Source organism: Bison bison, unplaced genomic scaffold (genome assembly GCF_000754665.1).
Source record: "Bison bison bison isolate TAMUID 2011002044 unplaced genomic scaffold, Bison_UMD1.0 scf7180017864373, whole genome shotgun sequence".
Taxonomy (NCBI): domain Eukaryota; kingdom Metazoa; phylum Chordata; class Mammalia; order Artiodactyla; family Bovidae; genus Bison; species Bison bison.
Window position 1 is genome coordinate 9,011,509 of NW_011494945.1, and position 16,279 is coordinate 9,027,787.

The 16,279-nt window shown below is 38.5% G+C and overlaps 1 protein-coding gene across 1 annotated transcript in view; it reads right to left on the reverse strand.

Annotated features, from left to right (window-relative positions):
- Positions 1 to 16,279, reverse strand: part of AIM1 (absent in melanoma 1) — a 258,316-nt gene that overhangs the window by 111,403 nt on the left and 130,634 nt on the right. The window contains exon 3 of the mRNA XM_010856701.1: positions 16,098 to 16,236. Within this exon, the coding sequence (XP_010855003.1) occupies positions 16,098 to 16,236 (139 nt within the window). The remainder of the gene's footprint in view (positions 1 to 16,097; positions 16,237 to 16,279) is intronic.

Consider the following 16,279-nt stretch of genomic DNA (forward strand, 5'->3'; position numbering starts at 1 on the left):
AGAGAGTTACAAGCAGAGAAGTACAATAGTAGGATGTGATTTATGCCTTGACAATATGACACTGCTGCTCTGTGCAGAAAGAATGGTGGGGGTAAGAGTACAAAAGAAGGGGGCAGAGAGACCAGTAAGGAGACAACTGCAGTGTGGCACTTATGCCCTTAGATAGCCCTGGGATAACCACTTGCTCACTGTTGGGAAGACCACTGACAACTGCTCATTTTGTGTGCGTCACTTCACATATCACATCTACATGTCTGCCGGGACATATAAGAGATCCTACTTTCTGGAAAATCACAGATCACACTGAAAAACAACGGAGCCACAGCCAAACAGTACTCTGTGCACATCTGGACTATAGATTTATGATGTTTTATTCATTCTGGCCCTTTTGACACCCTCGGTTTCCTGTTGACTTCCTACCATGCTTTCATCAGTGATTATGCCAAAACCACATAGTTCTCAATCATCTCAATTCTCCTCTAGACCCATTTTTTGGGGGGAGGGGGTGGTGGGTGGGTGGGTAGTGACTTTCTTTCTCCACAAAGAAAAGTGAAACTCCTCAGCAGGAATTCCTTCTTGTGTTAGTTTCACATTCTGATAGCCTGTGCCTAGTCTGTGTCTCCCTTCATCTCCGAAACTATGGTCCACTAGTGCTCAAGATCTGCCTCACGATAAGTTTTCACCTCCCCAAAGAGTCCCTCGTTCTGGAGCACTTCTACTCTAGTCCCCTCTCCTTTCTCTTTTCAGCTTCTACAACTGCCTTGGCCTATCTTAGCAAGCAAACTTTCCCTCTGGGCCGCTACCCCACTGACAGTCTCTCTTTAATCTTCCCCATCCATTCATTGCTGTCTTCAACCTGTAAATAAACCTCAAGGTCCTTTCCTAGCTGCCAGTGCCCATTCCCCTCTACTCCCATAATCTTCAAGAACTCTATGAATTCAGCCCTATCCTTCTTTTTGACAAATCCACTATTCCCTTCAACTTATTTATTGAATTCCCTATCTCAATTTTACTTTCTATTCTGTGAATGATAATATTTCTCCTTATTAAGTTTAATGATTCATTCTCTCATCATTTATTTGACTTTATAGATGACTCCTAGTTATGGATGATTCTGTCTTATCCCATCACTGGCATTCTTTCTTCAAACTTTTACTACTGGTCCACAATCCCTTATGCAAAGCCCACTGGGGCCAGAAGTATTTAAAAAGTAAGAATCTTCAGATTTTGGAAAGGTAATATGTGTGTGTACCATAATGGATTAATACTTCTGCAGCAAATATGTATGATAATTCACTTTAAATGGGATGCTGCTGTTAACTTGCTAAGTTATGTCTGACTCTTTGCGACCCCACGGACTGTAGTCCACCAGTCTCCTCTGTCCATGGAATTCTCCAGGCAAGAATACTGGAGTGGGTTGCCATTTCCTTCCTCAGGGAATCTTCCTGACCCAGGGATTGAACCCAAGTCTCCTGCTTGGCAGGCAGATTCTTTACCACTGAGCTACTAGAGAAGCTGTAAATGGGATAATTAAAAATAATAAACTGCCTCATAAGAGTTTAGCTTTGATTTTTCTGCCAAGTGAATTTTGATGTCAATTCACTAAAAAAAAAAAAAAAAGAGAGAGAGAGAGAGAAGTGAGAAAGCAAAGAAAAACAACTGAAAATTTTCCATTCTCTGATGGTAGTCCAAACCTATTTCTCCATACTGTTTTATGATTCTGAAACTTTCTACCTGGTTTTCAAGTTACTACTTCAAAGATAACATTTTCTAAAAAACAAATCATTTTTCCTTGCAAGCCGTCTTCCTTTCTAAAGAATTTCATTTGTCACCAAGGAATACCATTTTTCTAACCTCCAAAACTAAAAACCTTAAAAACTTTCATTCCACCCACTTTTTCTCCTACATGCAACCCATCATCAGATCTCTTGACTTCACCCATTCAACAGCCTCTAAGTTAATACAAGCCCATACTGGTTTTAAAGCCTCCTGGGCGGTTTCTGAGATTTCAGTCCCCATTTGTGTTCAGTTTTTTACTTCCCTCAACCCTGCCATTCTATCACACCAGGAATATCAATGCCTCTACTTCTGAAATATTACATTCATCATGAATGCTTCTTTGCTCAAGACTTTACAACAATTTCTCTGTATTTAAAAATTGGATACCACCACATACTTATTCCTGAAAAAAAATTCTACTTCCTAAGTTTTCTTTCTGTACCATTCTCTAACCAAATACATTCTACTTTGCTTAATTTATCATCTCATATGTTCAACTATCACCTTGATTCTAAGGCCTTTCCTAATTGTAAGACAGGACAACACTGCATCAAATGTAATTGATATATTGGATCTTATTTTTTAATCTTAAATAAAATCAGTTTGTCATTTCTTTTAGGCTGGTTTTAGGGTAAGTTGTTGGTAATTTGTGGGACTGAATTAGTCAGTGTATTTCCAACAATTCCCTTTTCATTCCCTTCCATTTTCATTGAAAGGAGAAACTCCCAAGGTACCTCATTAACAAGCATGAAATGAATAAATAAATAGCACTTGTACCAAACATAAGGAACAAAGGATAAGCCACTGGCAGAATGCTAGCATTAAAACTGTGGGAGCACTAGGGACGTTTAATGAGCTTTGAATGAATGCTGAGTGCATCAGTATTTGAATCTCTTTCCTTATTTTGCATATTTTGACCTTTTCCTGCTTCTTTCCTTTCCTTCTGTAAGCTACCTGCTAATTCCGTCATTATTATTTATGCTGTGAAAATATGTGTTGTTCTATTTAGTACTTTAGATAGCTGTCAATCAATATTTACTCACAAACTTCATAATATTTGCTCTTTCAAATATTATTTTTAAAAAAGATGAGGGTAGAGAAGACAACTCATTGCAATATCAGCTAACACCACAGAAAGTCAGAATATCAATTTACTCAACTATCACCACCCCCCACACACAATAACTCCAACCTGAATATCATTCTACTCAGTGACTTCATAAATGACCAGAAGGAAGTAATTAAGAATATCTTCACCAGATTTGTAGATAAAACTAGATATTCAAGGTTTCTATGCTCAGATAGATAGGAATGAATTTCAAAACAATTCATTAAATTTAAGAATGATTTTTTACGAATGAAAGAACATTTGGTAGGGGCAAGCAGCTTACTCAGATTTCAAAAGTAAATACAAGGTGTAATAGACAAGTTGGCTAAGCACAAACAGAACAGAAAAGATATATATGGGAAGGGCAGTGAACATTTAAACAAGTCAGTGACAGCAATGAGATTAAATTTCTCTTAAAAGGCAATATGATAATAAATTAATACAAATGTTACATAAGATTACAGACATTAGAATTAGATGAACATTATCAGTAATCTAGTCCAGCTGTTTTCATGATTTTATCAACAGTAAAGCATTTTATTCTAAAGAAGTTATAGAGGAATTTAGTCATATAGAAAACAAACATATCAATAAGTCAGTATCTCTGAGTGAAGACAAGGCATGAAGCTTGCAAGCCTGAGTTCCTCTCCCATCCAGCTTTCCATCCATCCCTTTCTTGCTGTTGTAGCCTCCAGGGCACCTCAGAGGATCCCAAGAGCTCTACAGAGTACTGTCTCATCCAATTCTCATCTCCTAATTTACAAATTAAAAGCTGATGCCCAGCAAGGATAAATAACTCACCCAAGATAACACAGTTGGTCTAAAGCAGAGCTGAAATCAGAGTTCTGGTTTCTGGACTAATAATTCTGTATTTATAATTCACTTTTCCAGTTATTGCAATTATGGGTTTTGAGTGTCTCGTATACCACAGAAGCAGCATGAGGTGTAAATAAAATGTGAATGGGAATACACTGCTGTAGAGTAGTGGAGAAGAGATATAATTTCTGAATAATAATATGAAGAAATCACTTGGGATATTATAAAACTCCATGAGAACATCAGAGACATCAGACAATACCAACTGAGAATTCAGGGAAATTTCACAAATGAGATAATATTTAACTTGAATTTTAAAGATGAATAGATATTGATCAGGCATAATTTTTTGTATTCACAGGTAGTTACTTACTAGATTACTTTAGCCAGTTTGGACTATTGCAGTTTTAAAATAAGACAGGAAATCAAAGAGGTTTCTTTTTAAAAGGTATTGATCATTGTTTTGTCATTTTGTAAAATACCTGAAAAAATTCAATATTTTGAATTAACATATACATTATGATGAAACTTCACTTAATTGGTAAACTCACAGAAGTTAATTATTGGAAGTATTTTGATAGTCTCTTTAGCTATTTTTGGAAAAAGCTTATGAGAGAACCCAAGGGCAAAGTCCTCTGCATTGGTTTGAGTATTATCACCAACAGACATCCCTGGTCCATTTACGCTCAGACAGTAAATCGTCTGCCTACAATGCAGGTGACCGGGTTCAGTCCCTGAGTCAGAAGATCCCCTGGAGAAGGAAATGGCAACCCACTCCAGTATTTTTGCCTGGAAAATCCCATGGACAGAGAAGCCTGGTGGGCTACAGTCCATGGGGTTGCAAAGAGTCATACACGACTCAGCAACTTCACTTTCTTTCTATTATCACCAACAGGGAGATGCTTTAAGTTGGGAGTTTTACAATTAATGACAGATCAGTCTCTACTTCCCTCATTTTCTAAACTGGTCGATCTTCATTTTAAGATACTATTAAAACAAAATCAACTAGTAAAAAATTTCCACATTATTTGGGGTTCTTGTTCAGATTATCTTGATGTGTTAACAGCACATTCAAGTTTCTAAGATCTACATTCAAAGTCAGCAGGAGATTAGGTGAGATGGCCCACTGTTCACTGAGATGACCGAGGTTGCCTTGGAGCGATTCTCTCAGATTACAATTGTCATAATCACAGAGATCTCTCACAGTCACATGTTACCCAAAGGCTCTAAGCATTTAAGTTAGTGTTACCTTGTTGTCCTCAAGTCACAAGTTTTTGTTTTCCCCCATGTTCTTCTGAACAATTTTTCCATGTTGCTGGTTGAAAGTCATTAAAAATACCCCCTGGTAGCTGATAGTGAACCACTAATTAGCAAAGGACACAAATTGATACATTGTAAAATTTTGACCTCTCTATAGATGATGTTTGACTAAAGCTTCCAAAAAGCAAAGTCATTATGTACAACGGCAGAGAGATATCAAAGCTCTACCAAGAAGAAAAGACAGTAAAATCAATAATCATGGGACTAAGCACAGAATAATGAAAATATTAAGTCCCTTCTATTCAGACTTGAATATAAGAAATGGCGAAGAGATCCATCTGACCAATGTGGTCTGCAAAGCACTAACTTCAAAAATTTTATTCCGCCTTCATTTGCTGATTTAGCATTCAGATATTTTTCAAAAGTCTGAGTGCATGTGTGTGTGCAACACACAAGCATAAATATATGTATGTATATGTATATACACACAAACACATATTAATACATTTAAATCTATTACCATTTCAATAGATTATGGGTTACACTCTAATCAGCATCCTGAGGAAAACAGCAGGTCAGAAGTACACACAGCTTGCTTTTCCTAAAGCACATTACAAAACTAGTCTGACGTACACATCCTATACATTCCATTCCAGTAGCTTCAAAGTTTTCCTGGGCAAAACAAAGCAGATGTATAATGTTACAGGTGGAGAAGAGGGGGATGAATAAGCATCAAAGGCAAGCTCAAGCTTGTGGGTGCTGGCTACCCTACATGTTACAAAGTAGCACAGAAAATCTACTGGAACAACACACTGGCTTTTACAAACAGGGACTGGAAATAGTGACCACTGGGTTTAAGACCTCGAGTCACCTCTCAATTTTAAGAGCATCTCTTGTCAAATTAGGTACACAAAAAGCAGTTCTGAGCTGTTGATCCAGACTCTTAAAATATTCCACTGCTCAAAACACCTTTATATGATTTAATATCTGATTCAATTATGAACTTGGTAAACTGCAAACAAGCTCAGCACAAACGAAAGTGGTTTTTGAGAGAATGTGAAGCAGCATGGTTCTCTTACAGTGTAAGGAGTTCTAAAAAGCTTAAGGCAGGGAGGACTGTCTCAGAGAACAGTGTGCAGCAGGAGCTACCCTCACTGGCATTGCCCTTCTGAGTAAAGCTTTAACCGACTGCAAAACAAACCAAAAAAAATTGTTTAACACTAAGAAAAAAGTATCTGAGTATATGAATAAATAGTGCTCAAGATACTTTCAAATATTTAAGATGAAAATGGCATTAACCCTGTGAAACAGTAACACATTCTCATTCACTATCATGTAACCCATGCTCAATTGTTGTTAAAGAGACATTGGACAAATCAATGATTCAGAAGGATTCCCTCAGCAAGGACTTACCTCAAGATCCCTGGCATAGTACCTGTTTCTAGAATTTTCACATCTATTCCGGGAGTCAGGGTGTCTATTCCGAGGGTCCACACTCCTGCTGCGATTGTTGGCACACCCATCGCACCTGCCACAGCCACACCCACAGCAGGTTCGACCCCCCATCGAGGTTCTGGATCGGACCAGTCTTCAGTGTCTCCTCAGGACGGAAGTAGTAATTGCAGAAGTGGGGTGTCTAGAGTTACATAAGCAACCAGATATGGTTCCAATTGGCCCAAATGTCATTGAGCGTAGCCAGAGGGCTTTGTTCTTGACTAAAGAATGGATCCCCAATGAGGGATTTCTGATCAAAACAAATGCTCTATGATTAGAATATTCAAAAGAAGACAAAGCACCACATTTTCATCTCTACAGCCAAAATGATGTATGATCCTCTCCTGATGTCTTCAGGAAAACAAATGAGCATCACTGGCTAGCCACTCCTCCTTATTATGGGAATGATGTCACAAGAGCTTTAAGTTTTGCTTGCACTACATTAGCTGGTAGGAATTCTGTTTGAAATTTAAGGATGTCAGAGAACAATAACCATAATTACTACTTACAGAGAGCTCTGTATATGCCCTGGGCTTTACAATCATTAACGATTTCCTTACAAGACAGGCATGCTGGTCAGGATGATTATCAGCCAGGGATTCCTGACAGAACTAGAAACGGAATCCAGAAGGACTTTAAATGTTCAGTCCTTGGTAGTTTGAATCTAAGACTGTTGTAAATATTTTAAATTGTAAGTTCAAGAAATTCATTTGAACAAAGGGACTGAAAGACACGCAGGAGTAGAATTAGAGTGAATGAGAGGGGAAAACGTCTCAGTGACTCTTCTGAGGCTGTCATTTAGTTCCACTGCATGAATGACCAGAAAGGATAATTTCAGGAGCCCCACTCCTGTTCCCATCTCCTCCGATACTCATTCTCTAGGAAGAGCAGGGAAGCATTTTGGTTTCTCACAACTTAACAGTTTCTCCTACACAGAACTCCCAACCCTAAAAACAAACAGCAAATTTAAACCCTAATTGGATAACCAAACACAAAATTATTTTTAAAAAAGAACACAAAAGGTTAAAATGTTCCCTGTAAAAACAATTTTTATCCATTTTGAATATCAATGATTATCACTTTGTCACAGTATCATAAGCAAGATAAACCCAACACATAAATGAGCAGAAGAACGTGAAATGAGCAGAAAACACAAAAAGATAATTCAATGAAGAAATGCAAATGGCCAATAAATGTAAAAAAAAAAGTTTAACCTCTTTCTTAATTGAAGAACTACAAGTATAAACAATGAGATATCAACAGAATGGCAAAATGAAAAAGATTAATTACATTACATCAATTACATTTATAAAGTGGTAAAAAAACAGGCACATTCATTCACTTTGGCTGGGAGCTTAGGCTGATAAAACCTTTTTATGGGTCATTTGACAATATCTTTAACATCTAAAAATAAGTGTGCTTTTGATTTAGTAGTTTCACTTCTAGAGAATTTATCCCATAGAAATATTGATCAAAAAACCCCATAGAGATGGAAATATGTAAAAAATTTTCTAAAAAGTGCAGATAACTTTAGTGTTCATAAATATTGGTTAACTAGAGAATAATAGAGTCATTGTAATAGACATATGGAATACTACCATATTCCATACTACATATGGAACACTAACCATTCAAAAGAGGCAAATGCACAGATACTGACTTGAAAAGGTCATCACAAAGACTGCTTAGTAAAAAGAAACTAATTAGAGAACTGCATGCAGTATAGCTATGACAAACCTAGAGAGCATATTAAAAAGCAGAGACATTAGTTTGGCAACAAAGGTCCGTCTAGTCAAAGCTATGGTTTTTCCGGTAGTCATGTATGAATGTGAGAGTTGGACTATAAAGAAAGCTGAGCACCGAAGAACTGATGCTTTGAACTGTGGTGCTGGAGAAGACTCTTGAGAGTCCCTTGGACTGTAAGGAGATCCAACCAGTCAAACCTAAAGGAAATCAACCCTGAATATTCACTGGAAGCACTGATGCTAAAACTGAAGCTCCAATACTTTGGCCACCTGATGTGTAGAACTGACTCACTGGAAAAGACTCTGATGATGGGAAAGATTGAAGGCAGGAGGAGAAGGGAAGGACAGAGGATGAGATGGTTGGATGGCATCACCGACTCAATGGACATGGGTTTGAGCAAGCTCTGGGAGATGGTGAAGGACAGGGAAGCCTGGCGTGCTGCAGTCCTTGGGGTTGCAGAGTTGGACACGACTGAATGAATGAACAACAACAATGCAGTATATGATCCCTTCTGGTGGAAAAAGCACAAATAAACTAACTCTATATCTATAAATGCATAACAAAAAGCTCTGAGAGGATATACACCAAACTAGCTACTTCCAAGTGTAATGGGAGAATTTGTCTTTATTTTGTATGTTTCATACTGTTTGAACTTTTTTGCAATAAACAAATATTTAGAAGAAAAATAATGAATATATTACCAAGCTTTAAAACAAAACAAAACAAAAAAAACCTGACTAGAGACAAAGCTTTATAGGTTACAGGGAAATGGACTGGCTAATATATACTAATATGTTTATTTATACATATGTAAATAAACAGCACCCATAGTTATTACCTCAAAGGAAGACAACACATGTACTTGGTGTACAAAAACAATAACAACAAATCACTCATTGATTTCCTGTTACCTCCTCGTGACTATGATACATTTAAATGCACAGTATCACAGATAGCTATATACAGGCTGGATTTTCCCAGAGCTAGCTATACACAGTCAATCAGTCTTTTTCTTGTAAGATCAGATATTTAGGTTTTAAGAGAAAAAGAACTGGTATACCATGTCCTACTTTGCCAACAAAGGTCCGTCTAGTCAAGGCTATGGTTTTTCCTGTGGTCATGTATGGATGTGAGAGTTGGACTGTGAAGAAGGCTGAGCGCCGAAGAATTGATGCTTTTGAACTGTGGTGTTGGAGAAAACTCTTGAGAGTCCCTTGGACTGCAAGGAGATCCAACCAGTCCATTCTGAAGGAGATCAGCCCTGGGATTTCTTTGGAGGGAATGATGCTGAAGCTGAAACTCCAGTACTTTGGCCACCTCATGCGAAGAGCTGACTCATTGGAAAAGACTCTGATGCTGGGAGGGATTGGGGGCAGGAGGAGAAGGGGACGCCAGAGGATGAGATGGCTGCATGGCATCACTGACTCGATGGACTTGAGTCTGAGTGAACTCTGGGAGTTGGCGATGGACAGGGAGGCCTGGCGTGCTGCGATTCATGGGGTCACAAAGAGTCAGACACGACTGAGCGACTGAACTGACTGACTGACTGACCATGTCCTGCTTTTGTTATCACCGTTCCTAGGATACTAAAGCAACATTCTCCAGCTTACAGAAGACCCCACATGTGAAATTTCTTATGCAGAAAAGGCAGCTCTTGCTATATCCAATAATACCAAGCTTTTTCAGGGAAACAATGTTCCCTATGCCACCATGATCCACTTTGATCTCTGCAACCCCCCAGCCTAAGTGCTGGAGAAGGAAGGTGGAGTCATGCTCTGGAAACAGTCACATTGCCTTTCTGCTGCCCACACGTGGCTTGCCTACATATATATACACATTTGGTGGGCTTTCTTCTCTACCTTGAAGGCATAAATAAAAATTCAACCAAACTAGAGCTGAAATGCTGCACATTTGCAACAGCATTGTTTTCTACTACCTTTTATTATGAACCAATGGTATTTCATTCATGCAAAATTTATAGATAATGTTCCAGCCATACAGATGCAGTCTGACCCTGAGGCCCTCCTAGTCCGGTAAGGAAAGAGATTTGAAAATCAATATGGTAAGTGCTGAGTTCGTGATACATCCATGGTAAATGAACGTGTTTTCCAGGGCAGTGATCACAAAGAAAGAGGTGTTTGAGCAGGATCTTAAAGGATGAGTAGAATTTTGCAAGTAGACAAGTACAAAGACTTTCTAGGCATGGGAAAGATTATAGGCGAAGGCAGTAGAACGGTGCAATAAGAAACTTAGGAACAACCTGACATCCCCTTGGGCAATGCAGTCAGGATTGGTACTGTTTACAGCAAATCAGAGAATCATAAAAAATCACACATGCATTCCTAAACCATTTCAGTGTACCTTTAATCACATATTTTGAATTTTGAACCATTTGAAAGTATTGCCTATTCAAAATTTTTTGCAGATGAAGGGATGAATAGGTATGACCTTTAATCACAATTTAACTTAAATCATATCTATTCATTCCTCCATCATCAAAAAATTTTGAATAGGCAATACTTTCAAATGGTTCAAAATTCAAAATATGAGAAACAACACAGTAGGATGTCTGTCTCCCACCTGCATCCCATCTGTTCTTTCCCCCTGCCTCTATTAAGTAATTATCACTAGTTTTTCATATATCCTTTTATAATTTCTTAATGCATCTACAATGATATATATGTATATTCCAATTCCCCTTTTACACAAAATGTAACATACTGTACACATCGCTATGTTGAATTTTTTTTTTGCTACCAGTATATATATATATATATATATATGTATTTTTGGCCACATGGCATGCAGTATTTTAGTTTCCCAACCAGGGATCAAACCTGTACCCCTGCACTGGATGTGTTGAGTCTTAACCATTGGGCCTCCAGGGAAGTCCTTCCTAGCACTATATTTAGCCTTTTAGGATAGTACTTACAGAGCACAGGAAGAATTCTGCATGCAGCCAGTACGGACAGGGTCCTGGGGTGGGGTGGGTAAAATGACATCAAGATCTGACAGACGATATAAGCAGAGATCTGGGACAAGGTAATTCTAAGACCCAGCAATCTCTAATCACACATGCAGGTAAGATGAAGTGCCACCAGGAGTGTCAAATGCAGTTTTGGAAGGGATAGATGATACTCATAAGTCCTTCAAGGAAGTCATTATTGGGAAGGACTTAGTAAGTAAATACCTCATTCTCAGGACTAGCATTAGGGAGTTGGAACTCAGGATTTCAAAGGTCTTACATCTTGCAAGATAACTTCAGAAGGGCTCTGGGTGGGATTAGTAACCTGGGTGATCAAAGCCAAAGTGTAGGAGCCAAGTGACCAATGTAAGTGCACTGTGTCCCAGGCCAGCCCAATAGTGGAGAAGACCCAACACTGGGTGCCAGGGGATTGGGCTGGGTGGACAAGTCTGAGCCCTCTTAAAGTGGGAAAGTGAAAGTCGCTCAGTGGTGTCAGGCTCTTTGCAACCCCATGGACTATACAGTCCATGGAATTCTCCAGGCCAGAAGACTGGAGTGGGTAGCCTTTCCCTTCTCCAGGGGATATTCCCAACCCAGGGATTGAACCCAGGTCTCCTTCATTGCAGGTGGATTATTTACCAGCTGAGCCTCAAGGGAAGCCCAAGAACACTGGAGTGGGTAGCTTATCCCTTCTCCAGCGGATCTTCCTGACCCAGGAATCGAACCAGGGTCTCCTACATTGTGGGAGGCCTCTTAAGTAATTCATATTTTGAACTTGGTCCAGCCTAAGAAATGAGTTAAATCTGGGGATTGGCCATCGAGAGGAAAATTGGTTGGCCATGTAGAACAGCTAGGGAGAGAGAGAAAAAGGAGAAATGATGGGGTTGGAAAGAGAAATGGGACCTTGCCTCTCCGTGTGGTCAGCTACCTGAGGAACATGGTAAATGAACATATTAGGAAATGTTCTGTCCTCTTTACTACCTGAACAAATGCTTGTTGAACTGAATTGTTATCTGTATTGACTAAACTAGAATAACCAGGCTGGAAGCTGGAAAACACTCCACCTTGACAATTATAAGATTAACTGGGTGATGAAAAAGCTGTCAAAAGTGATGGTGGTAGAAACACCTCTGAGATACTTGAGACTAAAGCAGATATCTGTCTGTTTTGGATGATTTGGGAGCATCCCAATCGCAAGAGTGAGATGAAAGATTCACAGAAGTCTCCTGAATGATGGCTCAGAGAAGCATAGACAAGAATCAAAATCTGTACATATGACTACTAGAGGAGCAGCCCTGATTTGGCAAAATTCCTTCTGTTCTATAGATTATAGTTACTTTGGCTTGAGGGTGCAGGGCTTACTTTTTCTTTTAAAAAGTACGTACGCACACACTATACACATGCATACACACAGGATAGGGGAAATAGAAACTTTATCCAAGTTCAGAATAAAAATACCCAAATGGTTAAAAAAAAACAGCTTTTTCCCCTTAATCAAACAATTGCTGTACCTGTTTATTCCCTTTAACTTGCTTAAGTTTGGCTCCAGAATGATTGAAAATGTGACAATTCTACTACAGAATTAAAGTAGTAGAATGTAGTAGAATTAAGACATTTTCATTTACAAATGAACTAAGTAGTAAATATAAAAAGTATAAAAATACAGCAAAAAGATATATTAATATACACGGTTAAGCCTTTCTTACATGCAAAGAAAGAATTATTCAATATGATTATCATAAATGGTATATGTTTTCACTTAATGATACCACTTTTTTATGCTTTTTTCTCTCATATGAAAAGTCTGTTAAAAATATAAATATTTTACATAAACATCTTCTACTCTAAAGCTGACTAAAGGTTTTATGTAGCTGTTTAAAGGAAAAAATTGTTTTGTGTAAATAAATAAGATCCTTGGTGATTTTTCTCATATAAGATTTAAATTCTAGTAATATTCTGCTTTGATTTGTGGTTGTGCTCTTTTACCTAGGAAATGGCAACCCAGTCCAGTATTCTTGCCTGGAAAATTCCATGGACAGAGGAACCTGGTAGGCTACAGTCCATGGGGTTGCAAAGAGTTGGACATGACTGAGGACCCACAAGCCCTTTTTCCTAGTTGATGTATATACTTGTTTGAGAGGCAATATTATCTTAGTATTTAAAAATCCGTTTCCATTTATACAAGCATGTAGAACAAATGTCTTCTTTCAATTGGAGGATTCAATACAATATTGTCAGCTCTAAAGAATGTCTAAGGAATTTTAACATGTTAAATAAGTAAACAAACACAATAACATAGAGTGTGCGGAACACATAAAGAGAATGAATAAACCTTAATTGTTTGGGGGAAGACACATGGCTTAACTTCAGTGCAAATAAAAAACTGAAACATTTGTCTGAATAAACGGATATAACTTAGAGAGCTAGATCAACTCAGGGATCTTAAGAAGAACTGATGGCCTTCTGCCTGGGAAAGATACCAAGGGTGATGCTGATACAATTGCCTAGTAAATCTGCTGAATCCTGTAGGAAATGCCCAGGCTCGTTTCAGAGTGTAGACTAAGAAGAATCCTTTGAAAGGTATGGGAGGCACCCTGGCACTTATAGTAGGTATGAATTACCCAGAATCTACGTGGAACTAATTTCTGTTTCTCAGTAATACTGGTCAGACTGGTGGTATGGAGCTGTCCTACACTTCTGAAAATGGTCTAGTTACACATCTCAGCTATGATCTCAAGAGACATAAAATTGAAAACACCATCAGTAGGCAAGAGAGCACTATGCCTCGTCTTTTCTTCCAGTCCTTATAGAATATGCAGATGAGAAAGATCCAGAGTCAGACCCATGAGGGATGATGGAGGGGGAGAGAGAGGGAGAGGGAGAGACAACCGGCAGATCCAGAAGTGGACCTGGAAGCCTGTTCTTCCTGTTGTGGGCATTTGACCATCGCTGAGCAGGATGGTGTGGTGCAGGTAGAGCATGCAGGCAGTGCCTGGCTGACCCCATTTCAGGCGGCACGTGGAGACACTGTAGCCAGAACGACGCTTTGCCTATGCTCTCCCTTCTTCGAGTTCCTGCCTGTCTTCTATCTGCCCTGGCTCCCTTCCCACACTGGGTGCCCAGTTCATCCATTTCTGGTCCCAGGCGTCTGCCTTTCCCAGTGTTCTGCCTGGCTTCCTTCTCCCTGCCAGCCCTCCTTGACTTCATCCTGGGAGAGCAAGCAAGGGTAGAGAGAGCATATCTAGACAGGGTGAGAGTATCGTGAAGAAGACACGGCTACTGTTGAACTGTAGACCAAGGGAGGGAGTACCACAGACCCTTCACAGTCATCGCTCTCAGGGAAGTTACTTTTGGCCCAATTTTACATGCTGCTACCAACTGTTTCCTGGACTTCAGTAAATATCATGAGATACTTAATGACATGACACTTGCAGAATTATAATTATTAAGGGACAAATATAGAAAAGAACTCAAAACTCATGGCCAGTGACTGGATTTATCAGGTTTTGTTTCCAGTTACAAACTGTTTCTTATAAAGAAGAACAAAATGTAAAACCAATTTGAAAGTACATATAAATTATAGTAAGCCTGGTTATTTAATTTTTTAAGTTAAATTTGATTTTTTCATTTCACCATTTTTTAAACTTAATTTTATACTTCTGGTACTCATTGATAAATTATGCTATTTTGAGTTAGAAAGAATTTTCTGTTGAATTTCCCTACCCACTTTTATTTTCTAATAAACTGTAAAATATGAACTTATGATATCATCATGTCTTTTTTTTCTTACTGCTTTCCATCACCAAGGATATTTTAAAATTTTTTTCATTATGGTAAAATACACATACATACAATTTACTATCTTAACCGTTTTAAATATACAGCTCAGCAGTCCTAAATACATTTAATCCTAAATACATCAGTAGTCCTAAATACATTCACAGTGTTGTATATCCAATCTCCAAATTTTTCATCTTGCACTAAGTAATTGTTTCACTTTTAATATACTGCATTACTAAAACAAACTCCTTTGGGGAGGGGATTTCTTTCATGACGAACCATCTTTCATTGCTAACCCTCAGTGATCTTCTAAGAAGTTGTAACAAGAACTGTATTATACAGCCTTCAAAGTCTGGCAGCTAAACCAGCTCTCACACTGTGAGTCAAGACTTTATTTTATCTTGCTGCTTGCAGGCAAGTGCACAAGCCATGTCCTTTCATGGGTAAAAGGATGCAGTTTAATAAGAATATACTTTTATCTCCTACTTTTAAAGCAATATAGTTAAGTTAGAACTTAACTTTTAAAGCAAAATAAAGTTTCTTTTAAAGAAACACAATTAAAAGCTTCTCTTAAAGCAATATAGTTTAGAACTTCCTATGCAAACATCTAGATATTAAGATGTAACTCCTGATAGAATGGTAACAACTCTAAATGCCTTACAGTAGGAAGGAAATGTAAGTAAATAAAATGCTTTTTATGGGAAAGAATCACTGTTTCCAAATATTGATGTAATTTTACTTTGTATATCTTTGAGTTAAAGGTATATAAAGGGGAAAAGGCAGCAAAAGGCACCCATGACAACCAGGCAGAACTTCTGAAGGCAGCAAAGAGCAAAGATTCAAACTCATCTTTTGATCCTGATTTATTATCACGGTGCTTTGATATGTAATGACCTTTTAACCATCTGCTGCTGCTAAGTCGCTTCAGTCGTTTCAGACTCTGTGCGATCCCATAGATGGCAGCCCACTAGGCTCCCCCATCCCTGAGATTCTCCAGGCAAGAATACTGGAGTGGGTTGCCATTTCCTTCTCCAATGCATCTACGATCTTTTTAACTATGTTTTTCAACCAGACAGGTGATATTTTACACTGCTTTAATTCAGTAAAGTGTTTAGTCCTAGGAGTCAAATACTGGAAATGAAGCATTACCTTTTTAAAGATTCCAGACTCTGTAGGTAAAGCACCAGGCATCTCACAGGTGGTGTGAAAGAACTGGGACTCCCCGCAGTGCAGTGTAAATTCTTCATACTCTCCAGCCACATGTGCTCCATCCACTACCTCCAAAGCTCTGCAAAGAGTGGAAACAACAACCTCTCAAGAATGCTAAAAAC